The 21,698-nt window shown below is 38.6% G+C and overlaps 1 protein-coding gene across 1 annotated transcript in view; it reads left to right on the forward strand.

Annotated features, from left to right (window-relative positions):
- Positions 1-21,698, forward strand: part of LOC122808344 (ADAMTS-like protein 2) — a 1,521,014-nt gene that overhangs the window by 50,469 nt on the left and 1,448,847 nt on the right. Inside the window, exon 2 of the mRNA XM_044079311.1 lies at positions 3,594-3,768. Coding sequence (XP_043935246.1) covers positions 3,594-3,768 — 175 coding nt within the window. The remainder of the gene's footprint in view (positions 1-3,593; positions 3,769-21,698) is intronic.

Genomic DNA, 21,698 nt, shown 5'->3' on the forward strand with positions numbered 1-21,698 from the left:
TGTAGTGCATTCCAAAAACATTTTGCTCAAATTCATTGTATAAAAATGTTCCATTGTTTGTTCCATCCCACAAACATGGCACAGTCTTTCATTTATCTGCTGATACTTCACACCTGCATTAACTAGTAACTCATGCCTTCTGCAAGAAGTTTTGCCATTTCCATACACCTATCAGTCTTTATTTCCCTTTAAATACCCTCACATACATTTTCCCAAGGATCTCTCCCATAAAAATCTTTCATAATCTCCTTATATCACTGTTACCTTTTTTGTATTTTTCCAAATTCGGCTTTCTAACATTTTTTCTGCCTCTCCTCCATTAATTTCTTCCATTTCTGTATATCAGCAGAGTCTCACAATTCATCATAGTTTGTTCCCCCTTAGAAATGTTGTCATAAATAGTTCTCATAATCCATTTCAGATTTAACAAAGCTAAATAAATTGTTGAGTAGGCAGAAACTACACACAGTGTATGATGTTTGGCTACAAACGTGAAAGCATGCTGATGATCAATTAATATACTTTGTACACTTTCTGAGGGTCACAGCCCTTTTTAAAGAGTCTGATTCACGGTGGTGGTGCTGCGGTAGCGTTGTCACCTCACAGTAAGACGCTGACTGGACTCTGTTCTCACTAGAGCATCTCTTCTGCATGTCATGATGTGCGTGAATGAAGAGTTGCCGTTGAAGGTTGCAGGGCTGGCAGCTTCGTAAAAAAAAATCAACTGCCAATTATTATCGGACCGGAGTTCCACTATGGTGATCCCTAACCGGGAAAAGCCTAAAGACACAAAAACAAAGATCAGAATGAAGTGTTGCAGGAAGATGTGTGCGCATTAGTGTTGAAAGAGCAGAGAAAATGGGAATGTTTGTGGACACAGTTCAGTTGTATACTTTGAATGCTGTCCATGCTGCAGAAAATGTTAGCAACATTACTGATGCATGTGATAGATGTTTGAAAATGTAATGATTAAAGTCAAGGGTATTGTATTTCAACTTGATACTGGTTCTGAATGCAGCATATTGTCAGAATCTACATTTAAAGCATTGGATTTGTCAAAGTTTAAGCTTCCATGTATGCTTTGCATGCTTTCAACATGTCTAAAACATAAAATAAATATTTTGAACAGATTTGGCTGGATTGTAAGTATAAGTGCAAGAAATACAGATTAATGTTCCAACTAGTATTAGTAAGACAAGCAGGTAACCAAACATTTTGTATCTTAATATTGTTGAGGCACCTTGTGTGATTAAAGAATTCATGCTGAATAGTTGCAAAGTGATACTTTAGCTAGTGCAGATTGCAGCAGAAGCAAAACCTAACAGTCAGAACAATAAATCTGATCTCAGAGTAGCTGCTGCAACTTCACTCAAGTTCCAGGGGTGTTTGGTTTATAATTATGCTGGCAAAGTCAAAGTAATGGTGAATATGCAAATATAGCATGATAAATCGGGTTCCTATCAACAGACCGAAGATGTATGTTTCCGAATGCGTCTTGGTCGAACTGAAAACACTGAAAGCAAAATATCGAAGCGGCATGTAAGCCAATTCTTTCCCTGGGAAAGAATTTGCTTGGCCGCTTCAGTAGTTTGCTGTTTGCAGCACTGTAGTGCAGTCTCAGAGTTGGTATATTTAAGTAGGGGGGTGTCGAGGGGTGTGGGGGTGAAGCCCCCCACTTAATGTTATATTTTAAAGTTTTTACTTTTTTTTTTTTTTTTGTTGGAACAGCGATTTTTTTTTTCTCCTTGGAAAAAAAATCGCTGTTCTGACAGTTCAGTTTTATAAGCTTTCGCTTACATGGGGTTGATTAATCACCGTTTGCGTACCTATGCGTTCAGTGATCTAATATAGACCCGATAAATCATATCATATATGTTTCGCAGCAGTGGTGTTTTATTGTTTTGGCTTCATCCCTAACTTCTCAGATGCAGCAGTACCACTTGGTAAGCTACTGGATCATGATATGGTGTGGTTTCATCAATGGAGAAGCAGATGAGTTTTTAAATAGTTGAACACCTAGCCATTGCTACAACATGGACGTAAATTCCATGATGGGTCAAAACTTTTTGGGTAGATGATTGCCTGAAAATCCTTAGTGCAGTCTTTTTTCTGAAAAGGAGACCAGCAATCACTATGTTTAGATAGAAAATGAGAAACTAACCATAGTTTTTTTTATTAATGTTGTTGTCAAACGTTTCATGGCTGTATTTATGGTTAAGAAGTAGAAAATTGCCTTGGGTGAAAGTAGATGACTAATTTCAGTACAGAGATGTAAATTATCTCTTAGGTGTAGACTACCACTTGAAATTTCCAGAAGTTGTGCAGGTACATGCTACAACAGTTCAGTATTATTGAAGAGTTCTGATCCTGCTTTGTTAGGCGTGGAATTTCTGATGAAAAGATACAAGATAGAGTCCTCATTTTGTGTGCCAGTAATTTTACAACTTTGTGAATCAGTAGGCGTTGACATAAAATTAATGGAATTCATATTGTAATTCAACAGAGTAAACCATTGCTAAGAATTTTAGTACATCATCATGGAATGTTTGTGAGCAACACTTACAGAAAATATTACACAATATTGCTGTTGCAGTAGAACATGCCAGTATTCAGTGTGAACCATTGTTATGCGATACATTTAGTTTCTTTCATAGCTCTACTTACTTTTCACAGGTGAAATCATAGTAGCCACATACTATTCAGAATTACACAGAGGGATACGGTTCTGGTAAAGCTGATTAGCTTTGATGTTTATCTCTTGAATTTTACAGGCAGAGTATTCCATACTGAATCAATTTAGGTTTACTCTAGTACTGAGCTATGCTGGAATTGTATTCGGGATTATTAAGTTCAGATTCATTATTTGAAGGTTGTCTATTAAATACTTTGTCTGGAAATGAAATATCCTCTCTTTGAAACTGGGAAATGGTATGAGGATTCTAAATGTATCTTAGAGGTCTTACTTGCCACTGCCCTGAAACAATATAGGATGCCTGAATTTATCAATGAAAATAATATAGCAAGTTTAACATGTCCTAACATGATTATCTGAAATGCTAATATACTAGGTTATTGATCATGTAACAAAGTATTTCAAGATTCATTGCATATTACCACATTAACTTATGGTTGCTGTTGTTGTAATATCATTAGAATAAGAATGGTAAATGTTTGCAAGGTACTTAAAAACTCAGCACCATGTTGTAAACTGTAATGATGTGTATTGCCAAAAAGGGCCATCTGAAACACCAGTTTTGCCTGTAATATGCAATAAATCTCAGCTTTGTCTTTGACCTGAGAAATGTTTAAATTGGCATATGCTGTTTTTTCTGTTAAGTAAAATGTATTATATTTTTACCATGTGATAGTATTGCATATACCCCACTTTTCTTACTGATGTATGTAATACTCCAAGTATGTATTAAAAATCCAAATATAATAGGAAAAGAATAAAAAAAAATGCATTTATTTGTATAAAGCATTTGTATATTCCTGTGCTCTTGCTTGAGTGCAGCAGACGTTGCTTGTTGCCATTGCTTAAATTTCTGACTTGTGGGATTCTGCCTGTTTTTTTTTTATATTGCATTTTCAAGCCTGCAAACTGACCATCACTTATGTTTGTCAGGACAGCAGTGAGGGGACTGAGGGAGGACGCAGCCAAGATGAAGAAGTGGCAAAGTGGTGGGGAGAGTGGAGCTCATGGTCAACCTGTTCGCGTACCTGTGGAGGAGGGGTTATGTCCAAAGAGAGACACTGTTTACAACAGAGGTAAGGGCCTGAAATTATATTCAGCTTCTTGTTACCATTTTATTCTTATTAACATACAAGGCTGGAATTTTTAAGATGATGCAAGAATGCTACTTTCTATTAGTTGATTTTCTTTCAGGTCACTAGGACTGATTTTTTGGGACATATAAGCGAAGTGTGACTCCACCTTCTAGTTATTTTCACAAGCCATGATGTGTTGTTATGCACGTCTTATGATAATAATGAGAAGAACAATGTGCCTGACTTGTCTTTAATTTAGAATAATTAGTGAGATCCTTTTTCAGGACTGTTGGTGCTTGGATTTACATATTCATATCTAAGGAGGACTGCTGTCTTGAGCCGTAGTTCTCACTGTTGCTCACATATGGTCACACATACACTCTAATATGGCCTACCATGTCATCATAATGGAAGAGGGTATCATACCTATTTTGATTACTTAAATTTGGGGTTGGGATGCCCTTTCTGACTCTTGGGATGGTCATAGTCTATGCATCTCCTTCTGAACTGGCTGAAGTGTTGGTAGGCTAAAGCATTTGGACCGGGACCTTCAATGGCATAGATGTACATCTTGGCCAAGGACAACAAAGCTGGTAAAACAAAAGACATCTAATGGATTGCAAAATAGTAATAGCAAGGTTTCTTCTGCATTAACTTTAATGATGAAGCCAAAAGAATGTAACTAATATGTTTAATACAGTTTCATTTATAGATGATAATGTTTGAAAGTAGTGAATTAATGGAATCATAAAATTCTGCACTTTACTTGAGAACTAATATTTTAATTAAAGTTTCATGTGTAGTTGTTAACATTTATAAGTAGTGACTTACTAGATACATAAAATCCTATAAACTACTACTGGCTTACAGAGCGATCACTGACCCAAACCTATCTGTTAGCTAGAGGTTAACACAACAAAAGTTAGTTCTGTAGAACACAGAAGGAAATGCCATTCATTTGTGTGGCACACTGTGTGCCTCACTATGCAGAAAGTGCTGCAGTGCATGGACAGGTCATGCCAGTAAGGTATACAACAGGGCAACAGTGTGTTGCTTAAAGCTGCAAAATGTTTTGGGTAGTCATGAGGCAGGTTACTATACTTAAAGAGTGCATGGCATTACGAGCTGTGTGCCCATATAAAGAAAACTAATGAAAGTGCTGATAGAGGGTATTGCTACATTTAAAAGGCATATAGCATTACAAGTTCTATGCCTTTGACTACATGCATTCATATGGCTGTGGATGGGGCTTTTGAGAACTGACTGGGAGAATAGAGCAGGGCAGCACTGTGCACCTTCCTCATGAATAGTGAACAAATTGTGTTTTTTACATATATAAGTGTGGGTGCACACAAGGGAAGCAGTGTGTGCATCATGCACAAGGATGGCACTTGCAAAAGCTGCAAATGGGAAGAGAATTGTATCACATTGTTCACATGGGAGTTGTCATTTGCATTACAGACCATTTCTGCTATGCAACTATGCAGACATGGGCAAAGTAACTCAGGAGAAACTTACTGAACATTGTTGTGCTCATTACTAATATCCACACATTAGTACCCATTTCTGGCTCATTTGGTCATTGCACCATGTGACTGTTGGCACTGAAGTAGAGAACTGTTAGATTATAGGTGTGTATTGGCCTTTACTGTTGTCACTTACTGGTACTGGTGGCATCAGTCATATCGCTGCTGTGCTGGAATAGCAGCATCAGCTCTGTAAGGGGTATTTACTATACAAACTTGAACTTCTACATGTCAGTAGCCATTCCTTCTCTCTTATTTTACTGTCTTCTACTCTTATGATAAAAATATATATAATTATGACTGGTTTAATATTATACAGCTTAACTACACCCAGTGTTGATTATGTTCTTTCAAAATATACTTGTTTATTTTATAATTATCTGTTTATTCATCCTCAGTTTGTATGTAATGCTGCTGATGTTACCTGAACATTCTGTATGTTTTAAAGTATTATTGTGGAGCTTTGTACATTATGCTGCTAAATGTTACCTGAGTATTTTGTATGTTGTACATGTACTACTGTTATTATTTCTTGTGGAGCTACACTTTCTTAGTAAACAAGTGGAAATAAATGTGTATAAGTGTATCCATGTGTTTGTGTCTTAGTGCCTGTGAGAGTGTTTATGGTGCTGCTGTGCTAAAGAATGGGGGCTGGGGAGGGGAGATGACACATGACCCTGATCTGATGTGTGTCTTATCTGAGTGAGAGAGAGAGATGTGGGTTGGAGGTGTTGCTCTTTTTGCAGCAGCAACTCCATAACACTGCTGGCTTGCACTTGGTGCTTCTATAACAGCAGAATAATTTGCTCTTTCTGGCTAGTGATCTCTCTGACTGTGATGTAACACAGTTTCTGTAGACTGCACCATTGGCAGGATGCATAATTGGACATTCCACAGGGTATCAACAAAACTGCTGAGCTGACAATATATATTGTTGACTTTAACAATATTACAAAAATGCTTCCTTCTCTGCAATTGACATACCTCTAAATATAAAACATCAGGATCACAAAACCTAGAGGAGAGAAAGAAATTTCCTACCTCCACAGATCCACCACGATCTCTCCCCTGAAAGAAACCGATATTGTAATAGCAGATGTTGATTACATTTTGGTCATGCGCAGTGCAATGCTCATTTTGTATCACAGTAGGGCTGTCTTTGTACTGTCTTGCAGATGTTATTTTGCTATATGGCTTTTTGAGTATGGACTACACACCACCTGCTTGCTTGGTGTGCAGCTTATCACTTCTACAGCCTGCTGCATGTTTTTCTTTGAATTGTGAGTGGGCCTTCTCCATACATTTGTTTGATCGTACACGTTCCTTGACTACCAGCTTTGCTGATGAAATCACTAAAAAGGCTGAAACATGTATGCCCACTGCTAGTGCTGTTTGGTTTATTTGCCTGAATATATTCAGAAATGCAGCTGAAATATTGTATAGTCTTAAGGGTTAATTTGAATATATCCCATGGGCCTCCATTATAGGAGGTTTAAAGAATCACACAGTAAAAACTCTTGCTTGACTGGGTTTTTCTTTCAGTTTTACTAAATTGTTTGTCTGTATAATGATTTATATATTGTTTATGTATATGCTTTAATTCAGAAAAGTACACTACTCCTACCTGGGAAAGTGACATTTCTGGAGAAGGAATTGTAGACAGACGTAGACAGACTGCTGCTTAAACAGAAATCTTTACTGACAGGTGGCACAATTCTGGTATGGTTGAGGAACACACCACAACCACAGGGAAGAAAAATATTTATTTTCCACGTGGTACCTACCGCTCTTGGAGCCAAGTGATCATTTGTCTTGTGCAGGGACAGCCTTTACTCAACTGGTGCCCTTGGTTATGGGGCTCCACAGCACCCCCACACCACCCAGTGCCCCCATCCTGGTCTACCTACACCATCCAGATTACTGGAAAAGTGCCCTTGCTAGAGCGGCACCCTAGGCGGCCACCTAGTTGGCCTATGCCTAAGGCCGGCTATGGTCTTGTTTATCATATTACCTACTTTGAGCTTCAGATAGCAACAGTCTGCCAGTGAAACAATATATATGAGGGTCTCACCAACTGTGTTGAAGGATGGTGAGCAGGAGACATGAGCAGGAACAAGACAATATCATCATGTTCATAGACAGAAGTGTTAACAACTTGATGAGGAAGACTGTTTATAACTTTATACTAGACAAACCAGAGTCACCTCTAGCATGGCATGCACTTCTCTTCATGATAGCACACCATATGAGTAACAATGTGTAAACACAAAGATAGTGGCTAGAAATGTGGTTACACTGGTGGGCACTCAACAGTATATACGTTTGAATCCAAGAAAGGAGGTGTGTATATCCGCACTATGATGGGGGAGTAACAACATCACTTTCCATCTGGATGTCTGTGTGATACTTGCATTCATGTCAAACCTGTGTACTGCTCACATTGATTATGACCGAGAGAATGGGGTGTGTCAATGTGAATATGTAAATGGACTGCTATGTATGGCTGACATTTTTTTCAGTCTTCATTTTTTGTTTTTGGTTACCATTGGTCTATTTTTTTGCTATTGGTCCAGACCTTGAGTCAGTGGAGTCATTGTCATCTGTCCCTCAAGCCATTTGAGTATGAGATCTCTGCCATACCTAAATTATGATACCTGTTGCTTTGCTATATGGCAGAGAATCTGTGGGTTTAAGAGGGAATGAAGCATGTGTACCTAGGTACTGGGAAGTTGGCTGTTTTGTGTATGTCTTACAATGGTGATGGTAATGATGACTACTGCATATTTGGTTGTCTTGTACACAACTGTAGGCAGTCTCACCTGAGCTGTGTGAAGACAGATTTTTTTTTAAACAAGAAATGTCTCTACTAAATTATCACATATGACATAGGCAATCATACATTTATATAAATTAAATCAAACCATACTGATATAATTTTAGTTGCAAACATTATACATCACAAACCATATTGACATAATTTTAGTTGCAAACATTATACATCACGTATAATCTATCCAGTCATTGTCAGTCAAATATTACATAGCTCATTCAAATCCTGCCTTCTTTTAAACCTCTTTCCTCCTCTGCATGTATTGTTCCCACAATTCCCATTTTTTCTATGTAATTTGCTCCTACCCTTTTTTAAAGATCCCAGTTCCAGTTGTTTTAGCTCTGTTACTATTTTCACTGCTTCTAGAAAAGTTGGTTTAGACTTTGATTTCCATTTCATAGTAATTGCTTTTTTGGCAGCTTTCATAATTAGACTCAACAAGGCCTTACTATATCTAGGCAATTCCAATTCTGTATCATAGTTAAAAAAAAAATGTCCTCAGTTACACCAGTTTGCTCACCCAGTATCTCCGTCAGAGACGTCTGCAGGTGAATCTTTAAAGTCTCCAAGAACTATACACCATGTAGAGCAGTTGGGGAGATACAACAGTAAGGCTCAAAAAATTCTGAAAGTCTTTAATGTAACAGAAATTAACACAAGTTAAGCACTTTCATTTCTCCAAAATAAGAAACTTCTTCAGAACAAATACCATGACTTAAACCAAACCTTTCATAACAAACTGCCAGTCATGTGACGTGTTACATAATCAATTAATCCAATTATTAACAAATTAACTAATCATGCATATAAAATCACATAAAAACTACTAAAATATATATATATATATATATATATATATATTTATGATCTAAACATTAACAACATCAAAAAATGTAGGAACACTAATGCACTATATAGGCATATAGCTGAGTATCCTGAGCATGGGCTCAAATTTGCAGTGATTGAGCAAATTAAAATATGATATGATGGGTTATACATTATTACTGACCATCTACAGTGGATATAAAAAGTGTACACACCCCTGTTAAAATACCAGGTTTTTGTGATATAAAAAAAAGAGATCACAATAATCATTTCAAAACTTTTCCCACCATTAATATGACCTATAACCTGTACAATTCAATTGAAAAACAAACAAATCTGTTAGGGGGAAAATATAAAAAATAAAAAATGTACAATAAGCTGGTTGCATAAGTGTGCACACCCTTAAACTAATACTTTGTTGAAGCACCTTATGCTTTAATTACAACATTCAGTCTTCTTGGGTAAACACCTGCCATCAATTAAAGAGACTCTAATTAACCCCAAATAAAGTTCAGCTGTCCAAGTAGGATTTTCCTGACATTTACTCAGTTGCCTGCTACAGCAAAAGCCATGGTTCACAGAGAACTTACAAAGCATCAAAGGGATCTCATTGTTGAAAGATCAGCCAGGAGAAGGGTACAAAAACATTTCCACAGCATTGGATATACCATGGAACACAATGAAGACAGTCATCAAAAAGTGGAGAAAATATGGAACAGCAGTGACGTTGCAAAGAACTGGACATCCCCTCCAAAACTGATGAAAAGACAAGACAAAATCTGATCAGGGAGGCTGCCAAGAGACCTACAGCAACAATGAAGGAGCTGCAGGAATTTCTGGCAAGTGCTGGTTGTATACTACATGTGACAACAATCTCCTGTATTCTCCATATGCCTGTTCTGTGGGGTACGGTTGCAAGACGGAAGCCTTTTTCTTGCACAGAAAAACATCCAAGCCTAGCTAAAATTTACAAAACAATACAATACATTAAGTCTCCCAAAAGCATGTGGGAAAATGTGTTATGGTCTGATGAGACCAAGGTTGAACTTTTTGTTCACAATTCCAAAAGGTACGTTTGGCATAAAAACAGCAATTTGCATCACCAAAATAACACCATCCCCAGGGTGAAAAATGGTGGGGGCAGTATCGTGCTTTGGGGTTACTTTTCTTCAGTTGGAACTGGGGCTTTAGTCAAGGTGGAGGGGAATTTTGAACAGCTCCAAATACCAGTGACTTTTTGCCCAATACCTTCAGGCATCTGCTGGAAAGCTGAACATGAAGAGGAATTTCACCTTTCAACATGACAATGACCCCAAGCATACATCCAAATTAACAAAAGAATGGATTCACCAGAATAAAATGAAAGTTTTGGAATGGCCCAGCCAGAGCGCAGACCTAAATCCAATAGAAAATCTGTGGGGTAACCTGAAGAGGGCTGTGCATAACAGATGCCCTCACAATCTGACAGATTTGGAGCGCTTTTGCAAGGAAGAGTGGGCAAATATTGCCAAGTCAAGATGTGCCATGCTGGTAGACTCCTACCCAAGAAGACTGAATGTTGTAATTAAATCAAAAGATGCTTCAACAAAGTATTAGTTTAAGGATATGCACATTTATGCAACCAGCTTATTGTACATTTTTTATTTTTTATACTTTTACCCCAGATTTATTTGTTTTTCAATTGAATTGTACAGGTTATAGGCCACATTAAAGGTGGGAAAAGTTTTGAAATGATTTATTGGGGTCTCATTTTTTTATATCACAAAAACCTGGCATTTTAACAGGGGTGTGTACACTTTTTATATCCACTGTAGATAAATGTGAATTAAAATGGCATTTGATTTTAAATGCCACCAATTGGCCAGGAATCAAGTATTCAGTATCTATTAGATGTTTACTAAAGTTAAAAAATTTAGAAGTGTAACGGTTTTAACATTTACATAATATATATATATATATATATATATATATATATATATATATATATATATATTAGTATTTTTTATGTAATTTTATATACATGATTAGTTAATTTGTTAATAATTGGTTTGATTATGTAACAAGTAACATGATTGGCAGTTTGTTATGAAAGGTTTGGTTTAAGTCATGGTATTTGTTCTGAAGAAGTTTCTTATTTTAGAGAAATGAAAGCACTTAACAAAAGCACTTAACTTGTGTTAATTTGTGTTACATTAAAGACTTTTGGAATTGTTTGAGCCTTACCATTGTGTCAACTGCTCTACATGGTGCATAGTTCTTGAAGTTTATCCATTCCGTGTGTTTTTCCAGGTCGGGATGGTTGGTTCTTAATCTTTAAAGTCTATCAACTGATTACACTCCCAGAAAATATGTTCCCAATTAACTATTTCTTCCCCATCACATGTCTAACATTTGTTGTCTACCTGAGGAAAAATTCTTTGGAGTCTACTCGGGGTATAAAAATACATATGTAAACACTTCCAAGCAAAGATACTAAAGCTTCTAGATTTTGCTGCATATTTTGGAGACATACATATATCTCCCATTGTTTCTTTGTGAATTGCTTATCCAATCTAAGTGAAGACATGTTGACTTGAAAGAAGCAGGAAAGGACATATACATCTGAAATCAACCAGACGTTAACCATACCTCTCAACTGTCCAGATTTTTGCAGAATGTCAAGATTCATATTTTTAGTCTGTTCCTCATAAAATCTTGCTTTTCTGGCAAATCATTCACCAATCATTGAGGATAAAAGTCAGAAATTAATGACAAGCATAGGTTCATAGGTTGGTACTAGGCTATTGACCCTAGGGCCTATACAAGCCTAGCCATAACAATTCCCTGGCTATTTCTTCCCACAATATTTACTTCCCTGGACCCCTGTCTAGCAGGGCGACTGATGTGATACATGGGGTGAATTTCCTATCTCCCATCCAATCGTCAAGGTTCCTTTTGAAGAGGGCCAAAGAGGTGCTCTGCTTGACATGTATGGGCAGTCTATTCTGGAGTCTGGGGAGTCTCTGGGTCAGGAACCTATTCCTCCAGCATGTTTTTTTTCATTGTGATGACAAGGTTTAGATCCCTGGAGCGTGTGGCTCTGAGGGATTGGGATTTCTTTAAGAGTAGCATGTCCAACAGCTCTGGGTTTGACATAGCCTTGTATGTTAAGCAGAGATTGCCTCTGAGTAGATGATATGCAGCAGAGTATAGCTGGAGTTTTTTTTAGATGGTCAGCATATGGCACCTGCTTTAGGCCTGTGATTCTTTTAGTGACGTATTTCTGCGGCCTTTCCAGTTGTTGCAGATGTCTTGTGAGGTACATACCAAATGGGACATTATACTCTATAATGGGTCTAATGAGGGATGAATACAGTGGGACAATGACCTCCTTTTTTCTGGATGAAAAACCCTTAGTGATGAGGTGTGCCTCATAGAAGGATTTCCTGACTGTTGTGGCGAAGTGGTTATCGAAAGTGAGACCACTGTCTACCTGTGTCCCTAAGTCTCTCATCACACTTTTGATGTTTAGTGTATTGCCACCTATGTGGCAATTCATGGGTACATGTTTTTTTTCCAAAGGGGATAACTATATATTTCTTGGCATTAAGCTTGAGCCCATGGCTCTGGCACCAGACATCTGTTTCTGTAAGGCCCTTTTGTAGATTATCCACATCATTTGGTGATTCAATAATGGCTCCCAGTTTGCAGTCATCTGTGAACTTTGTTAGCCAGAGTCCCTTAGTGTTGGCCTGTACTTCAGAGAAGTAGATGCCAAACAAGAGTGGTCCCAGGACTGAACCCTGAGGTACTCCACTTGTCAACTGTCTGGAGCTGGATTTGGAGTTGGCTACTTTTACAGTCTGGGTTCTGTCAGTAAGCCAGTTGGCAACCCATCGAGTGACATAGGGATTTATGCACAGCTTAGTAAGTTTATCTATGATTCCAGAGTGGGGGATGATGTCGAAGGCCTTGGAGAGGTCCAGATAGGCTGTGTGGACCACCTTACCCTCGTCCACAGCTCTGGAGACTGATTTGAAAAAGTCAATCAGATTCAGAAGACAAGATCGGCCCTTCACAAACCCAAACTGGGTGGGGTTCAGTGTTTGAAGGTTGCCAATGTCTTTGTTTATTAAGTTCCATGATAATGCGTTCCATGCCCTTGCAGATCAGGCTTGTCAGACTGATGGGACAGTAGTTCCTGGGATCCAAGGTGGATCCCCCCTTGTGGAGTGGGATAACTGTAGCTGTGCGCCACTCAGTGGGCATGAAGCCTGAGGTGAGGCTATGATTAAACATGACACTTAGGTGAGGTGTCAGTTCATTTTGTAGTTCATGTAGTAAACAGCCTGGGATGTCATCTGGTCCCATGGATGCTGTATTCTTAGCTTTGGAGAGTGTGGTTTCTACCTGTGTGGTCGTGATTACCGGAATTTGGCAATCTTTTGGTATTGAGATGGGCCCTTTAGGGGGTGAGAGGGGGATGAAGCTGGCACTAAATTGATCTGCCAGGATATTGGCAATATCCTTGGGATCAGTATATTTAATGCCATTTTGTTGTAGCTTAGTTCTAGAGCTACCCACTCTAGGTAGATAAATATGGCCTGCGACTTGACTAGGATATGCTGGAAGGACAGATTTGTTTCCCAGTGACTGCCCTTGGAATAGGTTTCCAATTCATGTGAAGTAGAACACCTCTATGACACGTAAGGAACCTGAACAAGTGGATGGGGCACCATAAATTCTTACTGGGGATAGTGCTCACAACCCTCCTGGACATGGGCAGTCATTAATAAATACAATCATTGGTATTGACTAGAGTATATATGGTATTACATTAGGATGAAACAGCTAGGCTTGAAATGACCTCTGGTTCAATAGCCTAGGAATCTCCTATGATCCTATAATCCTATGCCATTTGGTTTCCCCACAGCATGAATAGGCCATTTAGGTCCAGGTTATGGAGCTATAGGAGAGGGTATTGTGGAGGTGGAGCAGTGGGAAGGTGGATAAAAAGTCAGAAATATGAATGTGGGCTCTAAAAGTAGTATTGGATGAATTTTACTTGAGGAGAATGTTGTAATTTATTGTCATTTAGTTTTATGTTTGCTTTTCTTCTGCAGTTTGTTGATTTGAAATGACTGTACTTGTTGTCCCTACTACCAAGTAGCAGCCTTAGTACTTTAGAGTTATGCCTAATCTTACAGGTAGGCAGCAAATCTGTTTATTTAAACAAATAGTGCTACTTTTACTACTTTGTAGATTATGTGGGCACAAATGACACTTTGTGCTTACATTTCTGATCAGTTAATTTAGTCATTTGCTGCTTGCTTTGAGCATTTTTAAATATTAATCCATTTTTAAGAGAGCCCCTCTCCACCAAAAGTAGAGACATCTTTATGATTGATTACTTTTTAGAAGGTAAGTGCAAAATTTTATTTTTAACTTGAGGTCATACCTCTCAATCTCCTACAGCAAGAAATCTGGATAAAGCCATAAATAAAAGTAGGTCAAATGCCAAACATAGGGACATTTTTTATGAAGTCTGAAACTCAAATGTCTGTTATTATTTTCTAACTTCAATCTGTAATGATTTACTATTAATCTGCTAGAAAACTACAAGTATATGAAAAATGGACCAAAAATATGAGGACAAAATCTGCACATTCTGCAAAAATCTGCACAGTTGAGAAGTATGCTTCAGTTTAACCAGTAAATGCACAGAGATGCAAAATGTTTCATTCATAGTGAAATAAAACACCACACATCAAGGATACACACATCTTACCAGAAACCTACAAAGTTATTTTAAAAATAGAACATTCAGATATATAAAATGAAAATATAAGAACGTGTGTAGCCTTCTGTCCACTTTATCAAAGGTGAATGATCTACTGCAGCATATTGCTATAAATTATATTATTGAGGTCCCCCCCCCCCCCCCGAAAGTCATGGATTCACAAATGGCTTAAAACTTGGAGCAGCAAGTCACTCCTATTTAATAAATACTGATGATCTTGGTGAAATGCCTTGCTCTGAGCACAAGCCATTTTGGAATCTGGGACTTCATCTTCTCTTATGGATGATTTACTTGAATTATTTACAAAGGATCAACTAGATAAAGATCAGGGAATATAATTTTTTTCAAGAGCCCTGGAGTAAATTTCTATCCATTTCTGCATCCATTCCCAAGAAAACCAAGCCTGCAAGACACCGACCCTCAGTTGAAGCAAACTAAAGGGATGTTCATAATTTTAACTGCTGGCTATTTTGAGCTGTATCCTGCCCAAGATAAAACATCTGACCATACTTCAAAAATCTCTGTTTCTCTCCCACACCTACAGTCTGACTGCTGATTGGCTAGCCTCTTGGCGGGAACTCAGCAGTCAGGGTGTAGACAATTTTAGTACTTTCTTGTAGCCTCAGGGGAAAGCAGCTATGAGGTTTCACCAAGAGCAGCAGTTTGCTACAGGTTTAATTTTTGGCAGGCAAGTCCCTCTAGGGAACCCTTCCACACAGAAAATATTGCCTTTTTAAATTGTTATGTTTTTTTTTTTTATTTTCTGAAGAATACCTGCAATTTTATTAATATCAGAAGTTTCTTATCAGAAACTGCTATTTTAGAATGGGACTTATTATTGAATACTGGGGCTATTTTTGTGCGAAAAACATACTGCTTTTGAGACATTTTAATTGAAGTATAAGGATTTAAAGACTGAGGTGCATTTTTATGTACTTAAAAAGACATTTGAGTGTGACAGCTTACCTTCATTATTTTGCTGGAGACATTTTGCATTGGGAAGTGTATTTCAGGGCTAAAAATGTATTTTATGTCTGGTGCTTGTGTAAATTTTCTGGCAACTTACCTTCATTTCTTGTTTTCTCTCAATGCACTTTCTGTGAAAGGGAAGGGGGTTCTGACAGGAATTTTGTGTACTGATTATACTTTTACCTTTTTTGAGGGACTGTGTGGGGAAGTGCAAGTGTATGTGCTCCTTGTGAACATGAAGTCTTCCCAGCAGTGCTTACTGGTAATCTGGCATCTTCTTCAGCTGCAGCATGGATTCTTATATAGGTCCTTCTGAGTCTTCTTCCACTATACATAAAAAGGAAAAAAAGAACAGAATTGGGGCCATTGTCTATACAGAAGGCTCAGACATTGCCTCAGTCACTTGTGGGTGACTCTGCAGTGACTATTTGTTGTTCCTTAGACTACTCACTGGTTTCTCTGGGCTCCTCTAGTGCTCTCTCTTTTGCCACCATGAACCTGGGGGGGGGGTCAGCATTGCCCTCTGTAGCTGTTCCAATGTCTAATCTGGGCATGAGAGGACTGTCTTCTTTGGGTCTAGGAGTCTCTTCAGGAGGTTCTTGGAGGGACTGGGGAAAATGATCTCTTGTCGAGGATGAAGTGCCATTTCTCATTTGGTCTTCCGGGGATATCCCTAGAAAAAGAAACAAAAGGTTAGATTGCTCATCCAAAGACATTTTGTCTGCTCATGATGATGATTTTTACCGATGATTTAACACTACAGTTGTCTCTGCTACTGATTCAGCTGTGCTGTTGTGTTCATTTTCCTTTTTCTTATATGCACAGGATAATTGGCTGATAAATGTATTGTGCATGATTTATTAACCTGTTTCCAAACTAAGTTATGGCACTGTGATGTGGTAACTGTTGAAGCACTCTCATACTGTAGCAGTAGCATCTATTCTCCTGCTTTATCCACACTATCCTCAGATTTGTATCTTTTACACCCTCCTATCTCCTCATGACTTCCTTTGACCTGTCTTTGTCTCAGTCTACTAGTTTCATCCTCTTTTTTTTCTCTCTCTCTCTTCAGAGCACACTCAAGCAAATCTGCAGTCTGCAGCTACCACTTCACCCGTACAGTATAAGAAGGAATCAATACTGCAAACTAAACAAGGATATACAGTTTGAGTCTCAAAAGCAGGGTCAGTCCACCCAGGCATTCTACTTGTATGTTTTATGAGAGTGAAGCTATTACATTAGCAGTATTTCTTAGTAGTTCTCAGCTTGCTAATAAAACTGACTGTTGTAGCCTTATGTCCCCCCCAGCTAGTACAGTAATCCTAACTGTCCAATAGACAGTATACATTTAATTCACATCCCTGTGACTAAATTAATTATCAAGCAGTCCTCTCAGTGCTTTCTGCCTTTAGTTTGTATCACTTGGAGACCCACCTGTTTATTTGCATCTCTATACATTTCCCTTCATTGCTAATGTATCTCCCTACTCTAATCTGTGCACAAACTGGTTATTAAACAGCAAGTCAATGTGAAGACACACTCCCAACCTTAATAAACTTTGCTGTCTCTTCTCCCCTTCACTTTACAGGTAGTTTGAATTATTACTTACCCCCTCTGAGGCCTTCACTGATTTCCACTGATTGCCTCTCTGGTTTCTTTGCATTCTACCTGGTTTATACCCCTTGTGCTATCTCCCTCCCCCAATACTAAGTCTATATTAGAATCCTGCTGAGTATGGAGCCATCTTTAAATTTCTAGTCTCCCACCAGGACACAAGTGCTCTTCAGCAATTACATTCTGCTTGCTGGTAAGCCATTAGACCTCAGGAATTTGTTTAAAGTGTTCAGATTTGTAAAGTAATACTTACCTTTTTCTCTTGTCTTGGTGGGCTCTGCCCCGCTCCGTTCACCCTCCCTAACGCTTGGGCTCTATCTGCTGCCCTGCCCTGCCCCCTATTTCCTCCCGCCCCCACTACCTCTACATTTATAGTAATCACAGCCACACCCACAGCTCACCCTCACATCACCTCCACCAATCACAGCTCTTCAAGTCATATCACATTATACCACACTAACTTGCTCCACACAAAATACTCCCAATCACGCTCATTCCCACTAGGCATTTTTTACATCACCTACACTACTTTCCCATCCACATATAGTGCAACCCTATAATTCTTATTCAGACCCCCCACCTAGAACCAACTTAAACTTTATAACCATGACTAGTCTGTCTTCTCATAATTCTTTACAACACCACAAGTTATCACTCTAGCAATATCCCTAAACTTAGTAGCACAACACTACATTATGCACTCTTATATACAGATACCACACATTATAATAATATATGCCCACAATTGTTCAAGAACTACATAACAGACCAATTCAGAGCTAAACACATATGCTCTCATTCCTACTCCAAAAAAACACAATACTTTCTCACACTCCTCACCAAACTCCAACATCTGTATAACCATTTTACCTCCAGGCTCACTATAAGTGGGGATATCCACCCCAACCCAGGCCCAAATCCATCCTGTCCAACACAAACTGTTCCAACACAAATGTCAGAACATTACACCCCCACTTTCTCCATCCCTGGGCAAATCAACAACAGCAGCAAAACCAACCATCTTTTAATGCTAAATATTAATATTACAAGTATCAAAAATAAAATACCTGAACTCCAGGCCACAATAGCACACTACTCCCCAGACATAGTTGCTTTAACAGAAAACTGGCTAAATAAAAACATAGCTAACTCAGAAATTCTCCCTACCGGCTACAATATCATTAGAAAAGACAGACCACTTCGTAAAGGGGGTGGAACTGCCTTACTGTACAAGTCCAACTTAACTGTCCGTCAATTACCAAACTCCTACCTCTCCCCCAATAATTGGGACATACTTATCAGACAACTTCAACTTCACCCTAAAAAGGTCATCACCACAATTGTGATCTATATTCCACCTGGTAATACACCTGCTAGCCTTGAAGACTTCTTATCCTGGTGTTCTTCCTCATACTCACAAGAAACCCTTATTCTGGGGGACTTCAACCTAGATTGGTTCACCTGTATATCAGAACCACCAAGTAATCTAATAAATCTCCATGGCTACCAGCAGCTAGTCCAAATTCCAACTAGATGTGATAAAAAATCTAAAAGAGAATCCATTCTTGACTGGGTCCTAACTAACAACCCCACATTGTACCCTCACACAGGCAATCTCCCAGACACCTTAAGTGACCACAACATAATATACTTTATACATAGTAGAACAAGCATATGCATAACCACTAACTATATATCCACTAGAAACACAAAAAAATTATCTCCTGGGGTCCTCAACACTTTACTCTGTAACTGTGACTGGACCCCCCCCCTAAAAATCCTCCCACTTGACCAGGCTGTAGTATACTTCAACAAAACATTTCTACAGCACCTAGACACTGTCGCTCCATTGCACAAAATCAAGGTTAGAACCTCTACAAACCCCTGGCTCAGTAAAGAAACCAAGCAAATCCTCAAGTCCAGAGACACTGCCTGGCTTTACTATCAAAAAAACAAAGAAACACAAAGCCTAACTAAGTACCAAGAACAGTGCAACCGTGCAAAAAAATGCATTAGGCTGGACAAAAAAATCCTAATATACAACATTACAAACTAAATACCAACACAACCCCCAAAAATTTTGGAAAAATGTAAACCAGCTACTAAAATCCACCCAAAAGGCTACCCCAAACCAACCACCCCTGACACTAAAGTTCCCATTGAAACACAATTCAACTCCCACTTTGTGAACTCAATTCTATCCTTAGTATCACAGGACAGTTCCTTCCTCACTATCCCCCCAACACAAATAACTCTAATACAAGCTTTACCCTCAAAACTGTTTCCACCACTTCAATCAAAAGCATGCTGTCCAAACTAAAAACCTCATCAACAGCAGCCGACCTACTCCCCAGCTATTTCTTGAAACTCACAGCAGATGCTATTGCTATCCCAGTCTCCACTCTCATAAACAGATCAATTGTTGAAAACTATGTGCCCAAACTCTGGAAAATATCCTATGTTACACCCATACATAAAGGTGGGACCTCCACTGAACTTAATAACTACAGACCCATTGCTTTACTCTCCCCCCTGGCCAAAATCCTAGAAAAATGCATCCATACCCAGATGCTAAACTATCTCCTAGACATCAACATCCTGTCACCTACTCAGCATGGTTTCAGACCTGCCCATAGTACCACTACAGCCCTCCTCTGCTTCACAGACACAGTAAACCATCTCAAAAATGAAGGCCTACAGGTGTCAACTCTTTTTTGGATATGTCCAAAGCATTTGACACAGTCTCACACCAAATCCTGCTAAACAAACTAAACCAATATCACCTATCAAATTCCATTCTTACCTGGTTCCAAAGCTACTTAACTGACAGGTACTAAGCTGTGAAATGGGAAAATTCTCTCTCTCCTCAGCTGCCCAGAACTATAGGAGTCCCACAGGGTTCTATCTTAGGACCACTACTATTCACAGTCTTCACAAATGACCTCCATACCTCCACACAGCATGCATCTATCATTCAGTATGCAGATGACACTACCTTAATCTGTGCTGCGCAAAACATTCCCACCCTCCTGCAAACAACTCAACTAGCATTCTCTGATGTTGAAAACTACCTTACCAAAGCCCAACTTATCCTCAGTCCAAAGAAAACTCAGCTTATGATTATAACCAGTTCTAACAAAAACACTAACAGTCAATTCACTATCTACTCCACAAATGCTACTCCAATTGCTCCAGTGGCACAGGCTAAGCTATTGGGAATAACCATAGACTCCCATCTAAAATTTGATAGTCATCTCAACTTAACTATTAAAAAAGTACATGCCAAACTAGGATCACTCTACCGTATCAAACCATTTCTTACCAACAACACAAGATTAGCCATTGCTCGCTCCCAGCTTCTATCCACCCTACTCTATGCATCTCCCATTCTGACTAATCTCAACAAAACTGAACTAAGCAAAATAGATGCCTGCTATAACAGAATTGCCCATTTTGCTGCAAATTCCTCATATAGAACTCATCACTGTACTGCTTTGAGACACCTCCACTGCCTTGAACTGCCCAACCTCCTAACCTACAATCAGCTCTGCCTCTGTCATTCTACCTATTACCTCCCCAATAAGTGTCCTGCCCTCAAAAACCTAGTACAACATCACTCAGCCAAAAGGCCTCTTAGATCATCAAGTAAACTACTACTAGAAGCCCACCAACAGCTACAATAGCTTTGGAGATGCACTATATAGTAGTTCAGTGGCTAAAAAATGGAACTCTGTCCCTACTAGCATTCAAAACACATCATCCAAAGCCTCCTTTAAAGACCTCATCAGCCAACATCTCAAGCAAAGTTGGCAGTGCCATGATTGCTCCCCAGGCTAGTGAAAGTGGATAAGGTACGCATACTAAATCTAGAGTACTTGATAATAGTTTTCAATCTTACTCACAAACACTGGCTAATCTACAATGTATATACTGTTCCTGTGTACTATGTATGTATTCTACCTATGTTCCAAATTTCAGCTGTACATCACAAATCTATTAACTACCTTTATTTTTAAATTAATATTTTTTTGTTTGTTCTCTCCACTGTAACTGTTGATGTGCCACATACCACTGTAAAAACATGTCTCTTGTAATTTGTGTGTATACTGATCATGTCTAAATAACTAAATGTGTCTGTAATTTTTCTTTGTGGAGCTTTTCTCCCTGGGCCTCTGCTGAAAAAGGGCCTTTTCGGCTCAGTCAGACACCCCCGGTTAACAAATGTAAAATAAAATAAATAAAATAAATACTTTTTCTTACCTTAGCCAAGTGTTTAATGCAAGCTTTCTATCACATAGAGCAGAAATCCATACCAGAAGATTAAACAAGATGTTCATTCGGAGGAAAGTAAATCCTCTCCAACTCCATGAGAGGGTTTTTCCTTTTC

The sequence above is a fragment of the Protopterus annectens genome, chromosome 8.part0, assembly GCF_019279795.1.
Source record: "Protopterus annectens isolate FY-2018-M chromosome 8.part0, PAN1.0, whole genome shotgun sequence".
Taxonomy (NCBI): Eukaryota; Metazoa; Chordata; order Ceratodontiformes; family Protopteridae; genus Protopterus; species Protopterus annectens.